Consider the following 21,942-nt stretch of genomic DNA (forward strand, 5'->3'; position numbering starts at 1 on the left):
AATGCCTCACTGTTTTAATAATTACAGTGAGCACAAACTACTTGTATAATTAAGAAATGAACTTTAATAAATGCCTAAATAAAAGAACCCACCTCCCCCATCATACAACTGGAAGAAAATTTGGCAAACAGAGAAAAGTTAACAATACCCAAGGCACTACCACCCTAAGACGATAACCACGATAACTGCTGTCAACATTTTTTTGGTGCATTTCATTTCACTATGTATTTATATGATTGGGTTTTTTTTAAATTTTTTTTTTATTTTTAATTTTTTTTTTCAACGTTTGTTTATTTTTGGGACACAGAGAGACAGAGCATGAACGGGGGAGGAGCAGAGAGAGAGTGAGACACAGAATCGGAAACAGGCTCCAGGCTCTGAGCCATCAGCCCAGAGCCTGACGCGGGGCTCGAACTCCCGGACTGCGAGATCGTGACCTGGCTGAAGTCGGACGCTTAACCGACTGCGCCACCCAGGCGCCCCTATATGATTGGGTTTTAAATCACTATGTGTTAACATGTATTCGTACTCTCATTTTGTTCATTTAGTCCTTTAATATTAATATTTTTATGTTACTAGAAGTTACTTTATAAACAATTTTTATTGGTTATGTAATATACTTTATACTATAATTTACTTAAACATAACACTCTATCTACCTTTGATATAAACATAACACTAATATCTAGCTTTGACAGACTCCCAAAAAGGGAATTACTTGGTGAAAGAGTATGAACATTTGGTGTGCTGGATGGCTCAGTTGGTTGAGCGTCCTACTTTGGCTCAGGTCATGATCTCACGGTTCGTGGGTTCGAGCCCTGCATCGGCTCTGTGCTGACAGCTCGGAGCCTGGAGCCTGCTTCACAGTCTCTTTCTCTCTCTTCCCTTCCCTTGCTCACATTCTCTCTCTCTCTCTCTCTCTCTCTCTCTCAAAAATGAATAAACGTTAAAAAAATTAAAAAAAAAAAAGTATGGGGGCGCCTGGGTGGCGCAGTCGGTTGGGCATCCGACTTCAGCCAGGTCACGATCTCGCGGTCCGGGAGTTCGAGCCCCGCGTCGGGCTCTGGGCTGATGGCTCAGAGCCTGGAGCCTGTTTCCCATTCTGTGTCTCCCTCTCTCTCTGCCCCTCCCCCGTTCATGCTGTGTCTCTCTCTGTCCCAAAAATAAATAAACGTTGAAAAAAAAAAAAAAAATTTAAAAAAAAAAAAAAAAAAAAAAAAAAGTATGAACATTCAAAAATATTCCTGAAACATATGTTCAAGTGTATACTAATTATCACCAGCTATGAAGGCAAATCCCCTCCTCACAGAAGTCCTATCAACAATAAGTGTTATAATTATTTTATTCTTGCTAATGTGATAGACAAAAAATGGTAACCTGTTATTTTAATATGCATTTAAAGTACATACATATATATACATATTCACCTATATTACTTTTTTGTGAATTGGCTATTCTTGCCTTTTTTGTCCATTTAATAATTAAATGCACCATCCTCATTTTCTGTTATTCTACAAAGAGTCTCAATTTGGCTTACAAAAGACTATATGATCAAGACTTTTAAATCAGGGTCAGTGGTTCATTAAACAGAATATAAAAGTAACACCAAACAACCAATACACACTATAGTTTTTCAGTTTGAATCGTAAGTTCTATGAGAATTATTAAAAATGCAATACATTTTAGAACAATTACTGAATTTGATACCTGCTGAATTCCAAGGCACAAGTATAAGATACTGTCTGGATCATATTTTTCACCATTTGGTCTCCGCACCTCTTGGATAAACTGGCATAAACCCAAACTCAACTCAGCAAAAGTGCAGGACAGAATATCTTCCTTCAGCTTGATAGAACGGACTATGGAAAGGTAGAAAACATCTGAAATATTAACTTGTAAGAAACACAGTAACACAACTTTATTCACTAAAAAACAGTGACCACTAATGTGCCCCTAGGCATTGCAGTGAACACTGGTGAATACATGGATTACAGACAAATCCAGCTCTCAGGGCTTTTTCAATTAAAGAAATGAAAACAATGTAGTACCAGGTGCTATGACAGAGGTTTTATTTAAGAAGGATTCTAGGAGAGCAAATAAGGAACATCCAACAGGGAAGGGTCAGGTGAGATTCTGGAGGATGTGATACTAATGCCAGACCTTGAAAGGTGAAGAAGAATTAAACATGTGAATAAAGAATTCCAATCTGAGGATGTAAAAAATTTTCCCAAAGCATATTCCACAAAATACTAGCAATATGAGAGCTGGACAAACCCGGGTTTCTAAGATCTGATAAATTTGGAAAGCAGCAGCATATTATATTTGCCTCTAAAGAATTCACAATGGTATATAAAAGGCTTATGAAAGATTCTGGGAATATCTGCATTAAAATGCTGTTTAACTTTCTCTAACTCAGATTTATGTGCATATAGAACACTTAAATAACATAAAAATGTCATGTCCTTAGAAATCCTGGAATACACAAAAAATGAAAAGGTTCAGGGGATTTAGATGTACCGGAGAAAATCAAGAAAGGCAGATGGGAGCAGATCATGGTAAACCTCACATAGCATATTAAGGCTTTGAAATCAACTAAGAACTGAATTAATTTTGGGAAAGTTACCCAATTTGATTTGTAGAGATACTACTTCAGTAGAGATCCTACTTCAATTCAGATTAGAATTGAAACACTCTTCCTAGTCACTGCTCATCTATATTGAAACAAGACTGCATGTTTCCAAAGATACACTTGAGTTCCCCTGAAATGATTTTGCAAAAGGTAAAAGTGGTGGCTCAGAGGGCAAGGACCATGTTTGACCTTTTCACCAAAGCACCTAACCACTATGTCTGCTAACCACCTAGCACATAAATTCAGTAAGTATTTTTTTGATGAACGAGTAGCAAAAATGAGTAGGCATCCCCTGTGGCTATTGCATTTAGGGCTGGTAGTCTAACATAGTATCACCTCTTCATTCTCATTATCCTTCTTTCTTTTTTAAAACAAAGAGTGCTGTGGCTCAAAGTGGTTGGTAAAGGGACCAATAAACCTCCATAAGAGGAGTATATTTATATAACTCTGTAGAGATTACACTTGATCTGTAGGAACTGAATGAGTCATAGACCACAGCAGCCACTAACTAAAAGCCAGCAGGATACACTGAGGTGAAGCCAAGAGTGCATGCAACTACTCAGTTGTTATTTAGAAGGTATAGTTGGAAAGAGGCAAAAAAAATCTAGTGACAAGGTCATACTCATCCATTCCTGCCCTATCTCATTCCACAAAGATTATAGTAAGTATATTACATAAAACAAAGATAATAAAAAAGGAAAATATAAAATGAAAACAAAAGTTTAGAATAGGAATTTCAAAACCAAGGCAGGGGCAATGGGGGAGTTAATGTGGGCTCTAAAATTATACACTGTTGTTCTATGTGAAGTGTTTATTGGGTTCCAAATTTCCCAGCACGCAGTCTCACAGAGCTTGTTATTAGGAAAAATTTCTACAGAAGAGGCAAGGCTTTTCCAGGTACTTTTCTTAACACCAACACCAACAACAGAAGTTCCATGTGGGTTAGGTTACAGATACAGGGCTCAAGAAGGCAGATTTGAGCCACCCTCATAGTGTTGGAAAAAGGAACAAAATTCCTCATATTTGCATAACGAAATCATGCCTGTACAACCTTACCTTTATAGAGCTTGTGCTCTTTATAACTGAGAGTAGGATATTAATTTCTCTCTTTTACCATAAGACTTCAAATATTAAATATTCCATTTACAAATTTAAAGTTGACAATAATATTAAAAGTGATTCAGAAAATTCAGATTACAAGCAGAGAAATGATTTTTACCTCTACAGCCTGGCTCTGAGGATTCTTGAGAGAGGACATGGTCTTGAGCACTTCCTAAAGGGTCAGAACATGGGCTAGATGCAGCATGTTCAACACCTGACAAGGAGAAAAAAGAAATAAGAAGTTAAATAAAAATGGGAAAAATTTTAAGGTAGGCCAAAACCAAAGTTTTATGGGATTTTTGACCTAGTATGTATCCCTTTTGTGTAGATTAATGACTTGCACTCTATCCTCCCAACCACCTTAAGATACAAATTCATGCTGTGTATTTACCGCCACATTTCAGATCCCCCTGATCTTCCTTGGCATTTTTCCACTGAACCCAGTTCTTCCAGGCATTTACCCCGTACATGTATTTCAGTGTCATCCCAGACACTGAGCACCCCTGAAAGGCTCCTTGAATAAGACTTCTGGGCTCCACAGCCACTATAGACTTCTTCCGTCCCTGTAAGAATTCCAAAAATTTATAAAATATAAAATTTAGTTTCAAATCTTTAAGAAACAAGCTCTCAAAGAGAGAAGGGAAAAATTTACAGAATATGCAATTTTTATTAGATCCTAAAGATTCAGAATTCTTAAAGCTAGAAAGAAGCTTTAGAGATTAATCCAATCCATATGGGAAAAGAAAAAAAGAGAGTTAAATGCAGAACTGTAATGATTACTAACACTTAAATACTCACTATATTCCAGATACTGGGCCCACCCAGTGAGGTATGAACAACCATTTTTACCATTCAGGTCTATTTCATGAAAAACAAAAGTAGATCATATTCTGGGATAAAAAACAAGCCTCCATAAATTCTCTAACTATAATCAAGTTAAACTAGATACAGTAGTGGAACAATATTAAGAAAATCCTCAAAAATTGGAAATTAACCAACACATTTATAAATACTCATGGTCAAAGAAGAAACCACAAATGCAATTAGAAAATATTTTGAACGTCAGTGAAAAAAAAACCAAGCATTTTTTCCCACGGTGCTAAAGCTTACAATGACATTTATTGTATTAGAATGTGTCTATGAAAAATAAGTCTAAAATCAATAATCTAAGCTTTATCTTAAGAAACTAGAAAAAGTTGGGGCGCCTGGGTGGCTCAGTCAGTTAAGCGTCCGACTTCAGCTCAGGTCACGATCTCGTGGTCTGTGAGTTCGAGCCCCGCGTCGGGCTCTGTGCTGACTGCTCAGAGCCTGGAGCCTGTTTCACATTCTGTGTCTCCCTCTCTCTCTGACCCTCCCCCATTCATGTTCTGTCTCTCATGCTCCGTCTCTGTCTCAAAAATAAATAAACGTTAAAAAAAAAAAAAGAAACTAGAAAAAGTAGACCACATTAAAACCCAAAGTAAGAAAAATAAAAGAAATAATAAAAGGGCACACACATTATCAGGGAAATACAAATCAAACCACAATGAGATACCACCTTACACCTGTCAAAATGGCTAACATTAACAACTCAGGCAAAAACAGATGTTGGCGAGGATGCTGAGAAAGAGGATCTCTTTTGCATGGTCGGTGGGAATGCAAGCTGGTGCAGCCACTCTGGAAAACAGTATGGAGGTTCCTCAAAAAACTAAAAATAGAACTACCTTACAACCCAGGAATTACACTATTAGGTATTTATCCAAGGGATACAGGTGTGCTGTTTTGAAGGGGCACATGCACCCCCATGTTTTTTATAGCAGCACTATCAACAATAGCCAAAGTATAGAAAGAGCCCAAATGTCCATCGATGGATGAATGGATAAAGAAGATGTGGTATATATATACAATGGAGTATTACTTGGCAATCAAAAAGAATGAAATCTTGCCATTTGCAACTGCATGCATGGAACTGGAGGGTATTATGCTAAGTGAAATTAGAGAAAGACAAAAATCATATGACTTCACTCATATGAGGACTTTAAGAGACAAAACAGATGAACATAAGGGAAGGGAAACAAAAATAATATAAAAACAGGGGGGCGGACAAGAGACTCATAAATATGGAGAACAAACTGAGGGTTATTCGAGGGGTTGTGGGAGAGGGGATGGGCTAAATGGGTAAGGGGCACTAAGGAATCTACTCCTGAAATCACTGTTGTACTATATGCTAACTAATTTGGATGTAGATTAAAAAAAATAATAATAAATATATATATATATATATATATATATATATATATATATATATATATGAATAAATATGTCAGAAGAAAGTAAGGTACATCCCGCAAATGCAAACTTAGCTTATCATTCAAAAAATTAATATATATCATCATTTTTAAATTTTTTCTTAAGTTTATTTTGAGAGAGAACACATGCACAAGCAAGGGGAGGGGCAGAGGAAGCACGAGAGAGAATCCCAAGCAGGTTCTCCACTGTCAGTGTGGAGCCCAGCATGGGGCTTGAACTTACAACTCAAACTCACAAACTGAGATCATGACATGAGCCGAAATCAAGAGTCAGATGCTTAACACACAGAGCCACCCAGGTGCCCCTGTATGTCATCATTTTAATAGACTCAAAAAGAAAAACCAGATGATCATTGCAATAAATACAAGAAAACCACCTGACAAAATTCAACAACACAATCATGATAAAAATTCTCAGCAAATTAAAAACAGAAGAGAACTTCTTGGACCTGACAGAGGAAAACTAGGAGAAACCCACAAGTAATATCATACTTAATACTGTAAGACTGAGGGGCACCTGGATGGCTCATTTGGTAGAGCGTGTCACTCTCGATCTTGGGATCATGAGTTCGAGCCTCATGTTCAGTACAGAGATTACTTAAAAATAAAATCTTTAAAAAACAACACTGCAAGATTGAACACTTATCCTAAGATTAAGAATAGACATGAAGACCTGCTTTCACCACTAATATTCAACATTGTACTAAAGAGCCTAGCTAGTGCAATATATCCAAAAATAAATAAATAAATAAATAAAATTAAAATAAATAAATAAATAAAATAATAGAGGCATTAAGATTAGAAAGGAAAAAGTAAAACAATCTTGTTTGTTTTTTTTTAAACATTTATTCATTTTTGAGAGAGAGATAGAGCATGAGTGGGGATGGGCAGAGAGAGAGGGAGACACAGAATCTGAAGCTGGCTCCAGGCTCTGAGATGTAACCATAGAGCCAACGCAGGGCACGAACTCATGATTTAGATCATTACCTGAGCCAAAGTCGAATGCATAGCCAACTGAGCCACCCAGGAGCCCCAAGAGTAAAACAATTTTTATTCGCAAATAATATGACTGTCCATGTAGAAAAGCCTAAAGATTTTGATTGAGCAAAATCACAATACATAAACTCTATATAGAAAAAGTAATCTCTATTTTTATATGACAATGAGGAATATTAGAAAATGAAATTAAAAATAATACTGCTTGGGGCACCTGGTGGCTTAGCTGGTTACGTGTCCAACTTTGGTTGAGGTCATAATCTCACAGTTCATGAGTATGAGCCCTGAATCGGGGTCACTGCTGTCTGCACAGAGCCCGTTTCGGATCCTCTCACCCCCTGTCTCTGCCCCTCCCCTGCTCATGTGCAAGCTCTCTCTCTCTCTCAAAAATAAACATTAGAAAATTTTTTAAAAAAAAAAAATTTTTTTTTCAACGTTTTATTTATTTTTGGGACAGAGAGAGACAGAGCATGAACGGGGGAGGGGCAGAGAGAGAGGGAGACACAGAATCAGAAACAGGCTCCAGGCTCTGAGCCATCAGCCCAGAGCCCGACGCGGGGCTCGAACTCACAGACCGCGAGATCGTGACCTGGCTGAAGTCGGACGCTTAACCGACTGCGCCACCCAGGCGCCCCAACATTAGAAAATTTTTTAATAAAAATAATACTTAACACAGGGTCAAAATAAATTTTAAATACTTATTAGATAAAAAGTATGAGACTTGAACAATAAAACATATAAAACATTGCTAAGAAAAATTAAAGATGATCTAAATAAAGGAGAAAAACATAATCTTCATGTATTGAACAGCTCAAAATTGCAATTTTATGCAAATTGATCTTTGGATTCAGAACAGCCCCAAATTTCCAGCAGTCTTTTTTATAAAAATTGGCAAGTTATTCTAAAATTTATATGGATATACGAATGACAATTTTGAAAATGAACAACAATGTTGGAGGACTTATACTCCTGATTTCAACACTCACTGTAAAGCTACAACAATCGAAACAGTTGGTACTGTATTAAAATAGACACATAAATAGGGGTGCCTGGGTGGCTCAGTCGGTTGAGCTTCTGACTTCAGCTCAGGTCACGATCTCGCAGCCCGTGAATTCGAGCCCTGCGTCAGGCTCTGGGCTGATGGCTCAGAGCCTGGAGCCTGCTTCCGATTCTGTGTCTCCCTCTCTCTCTGCCCCTCCCCCGTTCATGCTCTGTCTCTCTCTGTCTCAAAAATAAATAAATGTTAAAAAAAAAAATTAAAAAAAAAAAGACACATAAATCAATGCAGAATACAGTTTCAGAAACAGACGGACATATATACAGTTGGCTGATGTTAACAGAAGTATAATTCAATAAGGGAAAGGACAGCCTTTTCCCAGATGGTACTAAAACAGTGGGACACCACATACAAAAAATAACCTTGACACTTGCCTGAACTCATATATAAAAATCATCTTAAAATGAATCAGAGACACATAAAATCTAAAATATAAAACCAGAAGAAAACATAAGATAATATCTTAATTGCCACAGGTTAAGCAAAGACTTTTACATGGAATTCTAAAAAGCATGAATAATAAAAGAATTAAAAATTGATGAAAACGGACTTTCACAAATTCAGAAACTTCTGTTCTTTACCATTAAGAAAATAAAGAAAAAACAGCATAGAAGCAAAAGTCAGTTTGAGAAAAGAATTACATCCATGATAAAGAACACTTACAACTCAGTAAGAAGGCAAATAACCCAATAAAAGAAATGTGCAAGAGGGGCACCTGGGTGGCTCAGTTGGTTGAGCATCCCGACTCCTGATTTTGATTATGATCTCACAGGTCATGAGATCAAGCCCTGCATTGGGCTTTGCACTGACAGTGAGTAGCCTGCTTGGGATTGTCTCTCCCTCTCTCTCTGCACCCCTACCCCTGCTTGACATACACTGGCTCTTGTTCTCTCTCTTTCAAAATAAATACTTAAAAAAAAATAATAAGGTAGTTTTTTAAAAAAAATGCACAAAAGTTTTGAATAGACACCATACCAAAGAAAATACAAGAATAACAAATATACACATGGAAAGATATCCAACATCATCAGTCATTAGGTAAGTATAAACTAAAGCCACAGTGAGATACCACTACACATTCACTAGAATGGTTAAAATTAAAAATACCAAGTATTAGCAAAGTCATGGAGCACATTGGAACTCATACACTGCTGGTGGGAATTCAAATCAATACATTTACTACCCTGGAAAACAGTTTGATAGCTTTCCTACAAAGTTAAAAATACACATACAATAAGACCCAGCAATCCCACTCCTGGGTATTTTTCCTCAAATGAAAGTATATGTTCACACAGACATTTATATTAAAATGTTCACAGTAGTATATCTGAAATAGCACCAAACTGGAAATAACTCAAATTACCATCAACTGTTAAACAAACTATGGTTTGTCCATTCGATGAAATGTTACTCAGGGGGCGCCTGGGTGGCGCAGTCGGTTAAGCGTCCAACTTCAGCCAGGTCACGATCTCACGGTCCGTGAGTTCGAGCCCCGCGTCAGGCTCTGGGCTGATGGCTCAGAGCCTGGAGCCTGTTTCCGATTCTGTGTCTCCCTCTCTCTCTGCCCCTCCCCCGTTCATGCTCTGTCTCTCTCTGTCCCAAAAATAAATAAACGTTGAAAAAAAAAAATCCTTTTAAAAGAAATGCTACTCAGAAATAAAAAGGAATGAATGGCCTTACTGATACATGGAACAACACAGATGAATCTCAAAACCATTATGCTAAGTGAAAGAAGCCAGACAGGGAAGACAACAAATCACAAAACTCCATTTATATGAAATTATAGAAAAAGCAAAGAGGTACCATTTTACATCAATCTGCAAAGTGGATCGGTGGAACTGGAAAGGACAGACTACAAAAGGTCCCAGGGAGCGTTCAGTACAGTGGAGGGTTATGGTTGTGGTGGTAGTTACATACTTAATATATCTGACAGAGCCCCTCAAATATTACACTTAAAATTTATGAACTTTTAGGGGTGTGTGGGTGGCTCAGTTGGTTAATCATCTGACTTCTGCTCAGGACATGATCTCATGATTTGTGAGTTTGAGCCCAGCAACAGGCTCTGCTGACAGCTAAGAGCCTGGAGCCTGCTTCAGATCTGTCTGTCTCTCTCTCACTCTCTCTCTCTCTCTGCCCCTCCCCTGCTCACTGTCTCTGTCTCTCTCTCAAAACTAAACATTAAAAAATTTTTTTTGGGGGGCGCCTGGGTGGCACAGTCGGTTAAGCGTCCGACTTCAGCCAGGTCACGATCTCGCGGTCCGTGAGTTCGAGCCCCGCGTCGGGCTCTGGGCTGATGGCTCGGAGCCTGTTTCCGATTCTGTGTCTCCCTCTCTCTCTGCCCCTCCCCCGTTCATGCTCTGTCTCTCTCTGTCCCAAAAATAAATAAAAAAACGTTGAAAAAAAAATTTAAAAAAAAAAAAATTTTTTTTTTAATTTATCAACTTTTAGATGCAATTATAACTCAACAGAGCTAATTAAAAAAAATATAAGGCCACTATTCTTTTAATTTTAGTGTGGGAAAGCCCTGTCAATGTGAGAAAATGTCCAAGTGAATTTCACTATTATACTATATTATATAAAATAATAAGGGGTGCCTGGGTGGCTCAGTCAGTTGAGCGGCCGACTTCGGCTCAGGCCATGATCTCGCGGTCCGTGAGTTTGAGCCCCGCGTCGGGCTCTGTGCTGACAGCTCATAGCCTGGAGCCTGTTTCGGATTCTGTGTCTCCCTCTCTCTGACCCTTCTCTGTTCATGCTCTGTCTCTCCCTGTCTCAAAAATAAATAAAAAACGTTAAAAAAAATTTTTTTAAATAAAATAATAAACTTCATTATTATATGTAAAAAAGGCTAAATTTAGAGGTTTTTTAAAAAAAGTGTACAATGAGGATTTTAAAAAGCTTTTTAAAGTAAAACAGAACAAAAACATCTCTAATTGTAGAAACAAAGAGAGCCTGGTAGAAGAAATATAAAGTAAAAGATAATGGTTTTTTTTTTTTGTAACAGCAGTAGTCTGCCAAATATCATTTATTAATTTAAGTTAATCAAGTGTAACACAAATACATTTATAAACTTTTATAAATCTATAAAAATTTCGTGATTATGTGGCACATACACAGGTGTGGTATCATATGCTATTTAGAGAGGCAGGAATGCTGTCTTTTCTTGGGTCTATATGGCTGAAGCATGGGCCATGACTCAAAATATATGCTCAGGAGCTCATCAATCCCTACTGAATCCTGAATGACTTTCTGTAACACAAGTGAGTAACAAAACAGAGTAACAAACAATCCACCAGGAAACTGTAAACTTGCCTGGTTACCCTTCTACCAGCTGGAAAAGGTGTAATGGTGATACAGACCATGACATTCACAAGAAACATCTGAGCAGCTACATAATAACAACCACATACTAAGCATTTGCCCAGTGCTGTGCTGGGAGACTTGTCTCAGTACCTCTACTACCATAACATGAGGTTTACACATCCCTTTAAAATATCCAAAAGATATCGTTCTTGATTATAAGAAACAAAATAAAGGCATAAAAATACAAGGTTGTGTAAAACAATATACGGAATACTGGGACGATGGCCGTTACAGAGCTTTGTAAACAGCAAGAATTAATAAACACCAAAGAAAACGCTAGAAAAATTAAGCTACTGCTTACTCTTCGTCTGGGCTGAGGGAAGCCATCTCTGTGCCGTCGTCTTGTTCGGGAACGTGCCTGGATTCCCTGTCCTTTATTCAGTGGGTCAAAGGATTCTATTAATAATAAGCAGAAAGCATATTATGATATAAATAACTCAGATTTATATAGAGACTTTGGGGGAGAAAATATCAGGTAATCATCACTATATTATTTTTTTATGATCAAAAAAGGTGGATATAGCATTTAAATAAAAACTTCATTAATGATGAAGGAAACATCCTGCAAGATTACGGTGTGAAAGGTTAAAAAAAATTAACCACTTTATTATTTAACCTTCAAAGGTAGAGACCATTTGTGCCTTAGGTTATCAGACAGTATAACTGCTTCATGATGTCAATTCAGAGTTCTACCAATCTTCTAAAACCAAGAGTATTTTATGTTGCACAAACCTGATGGAAAATCTGCTTCCAGATCCTGCTCAGTTTCCCCTTTTGAGAACTGCTTCAATTCTGAATCAGCCTCTTGCACAGCATTTGACTTTAAGGCATAATGATTCAACTCTTCTTCCCAGCTATGTGGCGTAGATACTGCCTCTGATTCAAGATCACCACTGTATGTACTTCCTTGGTCTGAAATATACAGAAAACAAACAAATGCTCAAAATGAGATGGACCGTATACAAGCTCAGAAACCCTCCTGAACCCCCCTGAATAACAAAACCAAGATATACCTGCTGATTTAAGTAGATACACTCAAAAGATGAAGTAATTTCTTCACCAGCCTCACAAAACTGGCTTCATATTCTTGGTAAACACTTTAAAGCATTATTTTAATTAATCCTTAAAACCAGTATCTGAGTTACCTTTTATTATTCTCATTACACATTAGCATACAATCATAGACATCTGATGCCCCTAATGAATAGCTAAAAATACAAATATTAAATCCAAGAATACTAATACTTTATGGTTTCTATGACTGAGAATAATATTTCTAAGATTTGAAATATATGTAGAATTACAAACCTTTTTCAAAAATCTTGGTATCTAAAAAGAGCTCCTGTTCAGAAGTTTGGGATCCTAAGGGAAAAAAAGCACATAATTAAAGAACTTACATGTATTCACAAAGCAAACTGCATCTCAAATGAAATGACTACATTATATAAATGAATCATACTAGGGAATGCTAAAAAAATAGCCTTCATATGCAGGGGCACCTGCGTGGCTCAGTCGGTTAAGCACCCAACTTTGGCTCAGGTCATGACTTCATGGTTCATGAGTTCAAGCCCCACATTGAGCTCACAGAGCCTACTTAGAATCCTCTGTTCCCCTCTCTCTCTACCCCTCCCCCACTCATTCTCTCCCTCTCTGAAAATAAACTTAAATAAAAATAGACTTCATATGCAGAAAGAATAATTCATTAATAAAAATAGGCATTAGTGATAAATGCAATTAAATTATGACCCCTAACAGTGTTTATATTTCTAAGGTAGCAGTACAAGAGAAGTCATGTCAAGAGGGACCTTTATTTTAGATTTACACTCCTGTGCTTTTTTTTTTTTAATGTTTATTTATTTCTGAGACAGAGACAGAGCATGAGTGGGGGAGGGGCATAGAGAGAGGGAGACACAGAATCTGAAGCAGGCTCCAGGCTCTGAGCTATCAGCACAGAGCCCAACGCAGGGTTAAACTCACAAACCGTGGGATCATGACCTGAGCCGAAGTCGATCGCTCAACCAACTGAGCCACCCAGGCACCCCATACACTCCTGTGCTTTCTGAATTTATTTTTTACCACGAAACACACACACACATACATAATTTATTTACAAACTGACAAATATGCATTGAATTGCTTTTCCTCCCAAAATATATCTTAACACTACACTGAGAAGTCACTAGACTTAGAATATAAATACAAGTTACATGAACAATCAGCACATGAATGAAACCGAACACAGTTCTATCAATTAACTATTTTAAAACTAAAGTGCTTAAGGTTTTAGGGGCGCCTAGGTGGCTCAGATTAAGCATCTGACTTTGGCTCAGGTCACTGTCTCGCGGCCCATGGGCTTGAGCCCTGCATTGGGCTCTGTGCTGTCAGCTCAGTCTGGAGCCAGCTTCAGACTCTGTCTCCCTCTCCCACTACCATTCTCCCATGCACGCGCGCTCTCTCTCTCTCTCTCTCTCTCTCTCAAATGTAAATAAACATTAAATTTTTGTTTACTTTTAAAAAATAAAAGTAAAGAGCTTAAGGATTCAAAGTAAAAAACAAAACAAAATGCTTTTTAAAACCCAGGACTACAGCTTCTTTTCTCTGAAATCAAACATCAATTAGCCAGTTCTCTTCAGTAGGAATAAATTTCTCCCTCCTTTATGTTTCTAAACCATTAGATTTTACTTACACTCTAGTGATTACAACTATCTGTCTTAAGGCTTAGTTTTAAAAAGTTTTTTCAGTCTGACTCAATTTTTAGGTTAAGAGAAAGTCACAATATTTGTTAAGAGGAAGCACCTAAAAAATGTTAACTATTTTTTTTTTAATGTTTATTATTTTTGAGAGAGACAGAGAGCAAGCAGTGGAGGGGCACAGATAGAGGGAGACACAGAATCTCCTTCATGATTGTGAGATCATGATCTGAGCCAAAGTTGGATGCTCAACCAACTGAGCCACCCAGGCAACCCAAAATGTAAACTGTTAATGTGAGTGGAAAGCCAACTTAAAATGAGGTTTATTTTCATGAATTGCTAAACTTCCAAACTAAATATCAGAAATTATAAGATCAAGCATAAGGGGCAACATTCTAAGACATTAAAATCTACATATAAATGGGTCAGAATTATGAGATTATACACTAGAGACCAAAATGAGACCAGAAACAGAATAGTAACAAATAACCTTTTTATGCAACTCTGACAGTATTATGATTTTAAAACTTAATGGCATCACTAGAGGAATGTTGATACTTTTTTTAAAAAAGCGCTACAGTGTTTGGGGTGCCTGGGTGGCTCAGCTGGCTAAGCATTTGACTTTGGCTCAGGTCATGATCTCACAGTTCTTGGGCTCAAGCCCCCATATTGGGCTCTGTGCTGACACTCAGAGCCTGGAGTCTGCTTCGGATTCTGTGTCTCGTCTCTCTGCCCCTCCCCCACTCTCTCTCTCTCCCTCTCTTTCTCTCTCTCTCTCAAAAATAAATGTTAAAAAAAAAAAGTTACAGTGCTCAGAAAATCACCCAGCATTTATTATGCAAAAATCTAAACCTTAGCTTTGTAAAAACCATCAATAAAAAAAGAAAAAAATTGTCAAGAAAAAATAATTTCTTTTTTTTTTTTAAATTTTTTTTTTTTCAACGTTTATTTATTTTTGGGACAGAGAGAGACAGAGCATGAACGGGGGAGGGGCAGAGAGAGAGGGAGACACAGAATCGGAAACAGGCTCCAGGCTCTGAGCCATCAGCCCAGAGCCCGACGCGGGGCTCGAACTCACGGACCGCGAGATCGTGACCTGGCTGAAGTCGGACGCTTAACCGACTGCGCCACCCAGGCGCCCCAAGAAAAAATAATTTCTTGACTCATCAGTGATACAGGAAAAGGCCTTTGTATAACACAATTTTCTCTATGTCTTCTTATATCCCAAAATCAAGAAAGTGCTAAGGCCAGAAACCTTTCTGGATATGTCCTGCTAGTATTGGTTACTATCATCAACTTTGGAGGAAGACAGACCTGAATTCAACCTCTAGTTCCGTCACTTCCTGATTGTACATTGTACATTGTATGTTTTCCATCATAATATTCTATTTACCTTCTATGAACATGCTGATTATTATATACTAAGAATTCTTACATGGGGATCATGGCTTTGAATACAGGAATGAAGTCAGAAAATAACCATGAAAATGGATTTACAGGCAATTTTTCTGGAATCATTAAGAACTAAAAACTGTATTGACTATAGATATGTAGTTTCATAAAAAGGAAAAAAGTTTCAGAGGTATCAACAAGTTTAACAAATTCGGTATTTAAACACAAATAAAGCTTTTAGAAATATCTTGACTACCCAATACTTAAAATTACTTGAGCTACCTGAAAATTTGTGTGTTTTCTTTCTTTACTTTACAATTATACCAACCTCCTTGGGATAGAGTCTTCTCCTTCTCTTCATCTTCTGCAATCATTTCTGCCATCTCAAGGAGATCAGCTTCAAATGGATGTGAAGGAAGCTTCTCCTTAATGTCTTCAATACTTTCGGTGACTTTATCTTCATTATCCATTGAGGATGGAATAAGCATAGGGACAGGCATCTAAAAGACCAAGGACAGTTTCTTGGGAACAGGTTTGTCATCAAAACTATTATTTGTGAGATGATTTAAGCACTAAAATAATGAACAAATTCAGATATTTCTATTGCTAATGATTAAAATAGTCTTGCTAGTTTGTTTTTATAAGACAACAGCCATTTAAATCAAAATTCAATTAAGTGCTTTCCTGGACAGTCAACAAAATGTGTTTCTAACTCATCTAAAATAAGTTATCTAATACACACTAGTTTCTGATTATATTTCTTGCTTAACAGTTTCAGTTTCACACAACTATTTTCCTTAAGAATTCACCAAGGAAAGGGGCGCCTGGGTGGCTCAGTCGGTTAAGCGTCCGACTTCGGCTCAAGTCATGATCTCATGGTCCGTGAGTTCGAGCCCCGCGTCGGGCTCTGTGCTGACCACTCAGAGCCTGGAGCCTGCTTCGGATTCTATGTCTCCCTCTCTCTCTGACCCTCCCCCGTTCATGCTCTGTCTCTTTCTCTGCCTCAAAAATAAATAAATATTAAAAAGAATTCACCAAGGAAAAATATATTTCCAATACAAAATGAACACATTTTTTAAAATAGTGAGAATAATATAAATCACAGTATTTATTTTTTCACCCTTGTTAGACTCTAGAATTTTAACACACATACACATGTCTGACCTTTTTCTATTTAAGTGGTCTTATTGTGTACGGAACATTATAAAAAGGCTGTATCATAGCATTCTCTGAGAAGGCAGGGTATAAATACAAGCAGCCCTTAATATACTCCATATTAAATAATACAGTAATATGATAAGAGCCAAACACTTTTTTACCAAAAAGTGAAGAGTTTTTAAATTGAGCTGTAACATTTTAATTGAGGAAAATGTGCACTAAATCAGCCTTCATCTCTACATGATTACTCACGGGAACTGGAATTCCAAATGGGACTGGTGCATACTGAGTATAAAGATGAAGAGGTATGGGCACAAACACTGGTACGGGAACTGGCACCACAATGATCTGGGGCTGACTTGGAGTGTCTTCTAATGAAAAATAAATAAATTAAAAAAAACAAAACAAAGAGGGTTAGAAACATCTTAATATAAATTTTTTAAAAAGCAATGGCGATTTACAGTTCCAAAGAATTATAATTAAAAAAAAACTTTTTAAAGCACACAGACCTATAGTTCAAAAGTGTAATCTATGACACTGGCAGTCAAAAGAAGAAATAACTAAACTAGCAAAGAAAGGTTTGAGTATAGCAAAGATAAAAAGCAGGTAACAAAACAATGAGCAATGATATGAGGATACAATGATTGAAGGATATAATGTGGATTAATGCATGTAAAGAACTGGAACAATTATCTTAGAAGAGGGTTACAGAAAACTGCTAACATGAATAAGAAAGGTATGTTAAAGATGAGATTAAATAGGGCCATTTTTGTGAAGCTATAATGAACTTTAAAATAAATGTTTATGTATTCTGGGGGGAGGGGACAGAGAGAGAGACAGACAGAGGATCTAAAGTGGGTTCCACACTGATAGCAGAGAGCTTGATGTGAGGCTCAAACTCATGAACTGCAAGACCAGGACCTGAGCTAAAGTCGGATGCTTAACCGACTGAGTCACCCCGGCACCCCTATAATGAACTTTTAAAATCATTTCTAGTAGATAGTGTGGAGTTACTGCAGATCTGTTAGCACAGAGTAATATGATGAAAAGGTCACTAAAAAAGATTAATTTGGAGGCCATCTTAGTATGGAATAAAAAGTATATGAAGTGTAAAAGGAGCAGACAATTGAAGTATGTACATACAATGAAGACGATGAGGACCTGGACTAGGGTGGTTATGATACCTACAAAAATGAATAAATACATACAAGCAGATTTTCTTTTTTTTTTAAACCTTTTTTTTTTTTAATGTTTATTTATTTTTGAGAGAAAGAGAGAGAGACAGAGCACGAGCAGGGGAGGGGCAGAGAGGAAGGGAGAGAGAATCTGAAGCAGGCTCCAAGCTCTGAGCTATCAGCAGAGAGCCTGATGCGAGGCTTGAACTGTGAGATCATGACCTGAGCCAAAGTCGGATGCTTAACTAACTGAGCCACCCAGGCAAGTGAGCCACATACACATATTCTAAGGTATTAAAAAGATGAAACAGAACTTAGAAACCTAAATGAGAATAGGGAAACTAAGTGAGAAGGATGGAGAATTTATCCAATGTTTAACAGGTATCCTACAGGGTCCTTTCTATGTACCAGAAAAATACCCTAGATGATTATAAAACCATTAATGTAAGAGAAAGGTAATGCTAGTGAGAAGAAGTGAAAAGCTGACAAGGTGAGTAGGGTTAGAGGTAGGAAATAATATTGGATCAATTTTACCATGGTCTAGTGGACATTAAAAATTACCTGTCAATGGGAATGCAAACTGGTGCAGCCACTCTGGAAAACAGTATGGAGGTTTCTCAAAAAACTAAAAATAGAACTACCCTATGACGCAGCAATTGCACTACTAAGGTATTTATCCAAGGGATACAGATGTGCTGTTTTGAAGGGGCACATGCACCCCCATGTTTATAGCAGCATGTTGTTTTGGCTATCAACAATAGCCAAAGTATGGAAAGAGACCAAATGTCCATCGATGGATGAATGTATAAAGAAGATGTGGTATATATAGACAATGGAATATTACTTGGCAATCGAAAAGAATGAATTCTTGCCATTTGCAACTACATGCATGGAACTGGAGGGTATTATGCTAAGTGAAATTAGAGAAAGACAAATATCATATGACTTCACTCATATGAGAACTTTAAGAGACAAAAACAGATGAACATAAGGGAAGGGAAACAAAAATACTATGAAAACAGGGAGGGGGACAAAACATAAGAGACTCATAAGTATGGAGAACAAACAGAAGGTTACTGGAGGAGGTGTGGGAGGGGGGACAGGCTAAATGGGTAAGGAGCACTAAGGACTCTACTCCTGAAATCATTGTTGCACTATATGCTAACTAATTTGGATGTAAATTAAAAAAAAAAAAATTTCTTAAATTACCTGTCGATAGGAGTCTGGGCAAAATGGGTGAGGGGGAGAGGGAGATAGAGGTCTCCAAATTATGGAATGAGTAAGTCACAGGAATAAAAAGCAGAGCATAAGTAATACAGTCAATGATACTGTAATAGCGATATGATGGGGACAGATGGTAGGTATACTTGTAGCGAGCACAGCATAATGTATAAACTTGCCAAATCTCTAAGCTGTACACACCAGAAACTAATGTAACTGTGTGTTTCAACTATACGCAAAAAATAAAAATAAAAATAAAATCACCGGGATTAGAGATGTCTGATAACCAAGCTACATAATACTAAGTCACTATTAACTACAATACAAATATAGGCTGAAGTCATCTGTAACATTACTATTCAATGTGGTCCATGGGGGCTTTAAAGAAATGCAAAACCTCAGGGGCACCTGGATGGCTCAATCAGTTAAGCATTTGACTTCAGCTCAGGTCATGATCCCACAGTTCTTGAGTTTGAGCCCTGCAGTGGGCTCTGTGCTGACAGAGTGGAGCCTGGAGCCTGCTTCAGATTCTGTGTCTCCCTCTCTCTCTGCCCCTCCCCTGCTTGTGCTCTGTCTCTCAAAAAACATTTAAAAAAACAAAAAACAAAACAAAAAAAAACCCAACCACTTAAATTCTTTACAAATTGTCCTAAGGGAATACAGCAAATAGACATTTATTTGAGAAAATCTACCTAAATACAGTAAGAATAGTGGGAATCTATGACATGTGCTCCACTACTTACTCCATACCCCAGCTCAGCCAGCTCAACTTGACAGAAGCTCTGCTCTGGGTAGGTGTGGCCAGGAGGAATGGGATCCTATTTCTTCAGCTCCCAAACAAGGGTTACCATATCTCACCAGGGGGCTGGCCACCATCATTTCTCATTCCCTCCAACTCCATATTGAAAAGTTTAATTTCCTGGTGAGTACAGCTGACAGGCTGGAGTCTCCCTTTCTCCACCCAGCTGCCACCCATAGGGTAGAAGCCCTACTGCAGGACTGGTAGGCCAAGAATATGAGGTCCCAATCATCCTCAGCCCAGATCATTTGCAGGGCAGAGATTCCAGGCCAGGAGAGGCGAGCTGAGAAGATCAGAGGACTGCACCACACCAGCATCCAGAAAAGTAGATTAGAGGATTTTGCTTAGGGATGGCAATTCAAAAGAAAAGAAAGCCCCCCGCCCCCACAAAAACCTGACTTTATTTGATATAGAGGGTAGAAAAGTTCAAACATAAGGATCCTCTATGAAACTACAACTCCTATTAAGAGCGTGTCTATATAATTCCAAAGTCTACCCTTACTCCATAAAATTACATTGTCATTAACAAAAGAAAATGAAGTGTTCACAGTATGGTATTATCAATTAACTACCTTCTCTTTGGCATAACTTAATTTTTAGAGGGTGAAAATACCTAACTGACAGGAAAAGTCATGAGGATGCAACTGGGTGATGTACATAAGCAATCAAACACATCACCCAGGGCATAGGCACTCAATTAATGTAAGCAAATCTAGCATTCCTTCCCCACTAAAAAAAAAAAAAAATATATATATATATATATATAAATATATATATATACTAAATATATATAAATATATAAATTTATATATGTATAAATTTATATATAAATTTATTTATAAATATATATATACTAAAAATATATATAAATATATATATATAAATATATATATATATAGAGAGAGAGAGTGTATATATATATATATATATATATAGAGAGAGAGAGAGAGAGAGAGAGAGAGAGAGAGAGAGAGAGAGAGAGGAAGTGCAAGGAACATACCTGTCTGGCATTCTTTGTTTTGGGTATGTGGTTTGCAAGAAGTGGCTTTAGTCTGTGTGATAGGTTTACATAATAAAGCTTTATTCTTCAAAAGTCTTGGGGGCTGGGAAGGTGGCAGTTTCAGAGCATCTGTTTGTGTACTTGCCTAGAAAAAAAATCAGAAACCAAAGAGGTTTCAAAAGCTTATCATTAATTAGAAGAAATACTATAATTTCAAAAGAAACACTATACTGGAATTACATGGAAGACAAAGAACATAAATATTCAACTAAATATGTAAGAAATACAATATTCCTGAAATACCAATAGCTATATAAGAATATTTTGATAACTATATACTGACTCTGAATGTATCTAATTACCAATTCTATTTACCAAGAAAAATGCTATTTCTATTATAAGACATTGCTGGTCAATCTGGCTATGTTTAAAATGAGAACTGTTATTTGCTGACTGAGATGAGTCTTAAAAGACTTAGGTTCAAGATAACTAGAAATAACATAAACACTTATGATCATTTAAATAACCTAAAAAAAGATGATGTGAAAGTTATCTAACAGACCAGGAAACACTTCAGAACTGCTACTGTTCTAGTTGTAAATTTTTCTCCTATTAATTTCTTCTAAGAAACAAAGCAAAAATTATTGAGGAAAAAAAAAGAGTGCTTACTTAAGGATAATCTGCTCTGGGTGGAAACAAACTGTATTTTATAAATACTTTATTTACAATCTGACTACATTACAAAATGTCCCAAATACCTTCATGCCTGAATTCTGTAAAATTTTATTATCTACTATTAAAAACAACAAAAACAAACCAACAAAAATAGGCTTCAGTAACTATGCGGAGATAGCAAGTATTCAAAGAAATCAAAGTACATTAAAGACCTAATTAAATAACCACAATATGAATCAATCAATAAATAACCAGAATATCTTATTCCTAAACAAAGGTTATGAGCTTATGAAAATTATTTTACATAATAAAGAATAAAGCATAGAAAATTAGCATAGACATATTCATACTGTACAAAACTGGAAAATAAACACAGTAGCAAGCAATACCAGTTAAAAGAA

The 21,942-nt window shown here is 37.0% G+C and overlaps 1 protein-coding gene across 1 annotated transcript in view; it reads right to left on the reverse strand.

Moving 5' to 3' along the window:
* ZMYM4 (zinc finger MYM-type containing 4) overlaps window positions 1-21,942 on the reverse strand; it is an 86,119-nt gene that overhangs the window by 16,837 nt on the left and 47,340 nt on the right. Inside the window, exons 17-25 of the mRNA XM_047084591.1 lie at window positions 20,867-21,011; window positions 16,924-17,042; window positions 15,842-16,013; window positions 12,740-12,793; window positions 12,164-12,343; window positions 11,733-11,827; window positions 4,122-4,293; window positions 3,849-3,944; window positions 1,708-1,859 (exon numbers count right to left, since the gene is read on the reverse strand). Coding sequence (XP_046940547.1) covers window positions 1,708-1,859; window positions 3,849-3,944; window positions 4,122-4,293; window positions 11,733-11,827; window positions 12,164-12,343; window positions 12,740-12,793; window positions 15,842-16,013; window positions 16,924-17,042; window positions 20,867-21,011 — 1,185 coding nt within the window. The remainder of the gene's footprint in view (window positions 1-1,707; window positions 1,860-3,848; window positions 3,945-4,121; window positions 4,294-11,732; window positions 11,828-12,163; window positions 12,344-12,739; window positions 12,794-15,841; window positions 16,014-16,923; window positions 17,043-20,866; window positions 21,012-21,942) is intronic.

Source organism: Lynx rufus, unplaced genomic scaffold, assembly GCF_022079265.1.
Source record: "Lynx rufus isolate CCGP_SWC_20201006 ecotype Redwood Valley unplaced genomic scaffold, mLynRuf1.p SCAF_2, whole genome shotgun sequence".
Classification (NCBI taxonomy): Eukaryota; Metazoa; Chordata; class Mammalia; order Carnivora; family Felidae; genus Lynx; species Lynx rufus.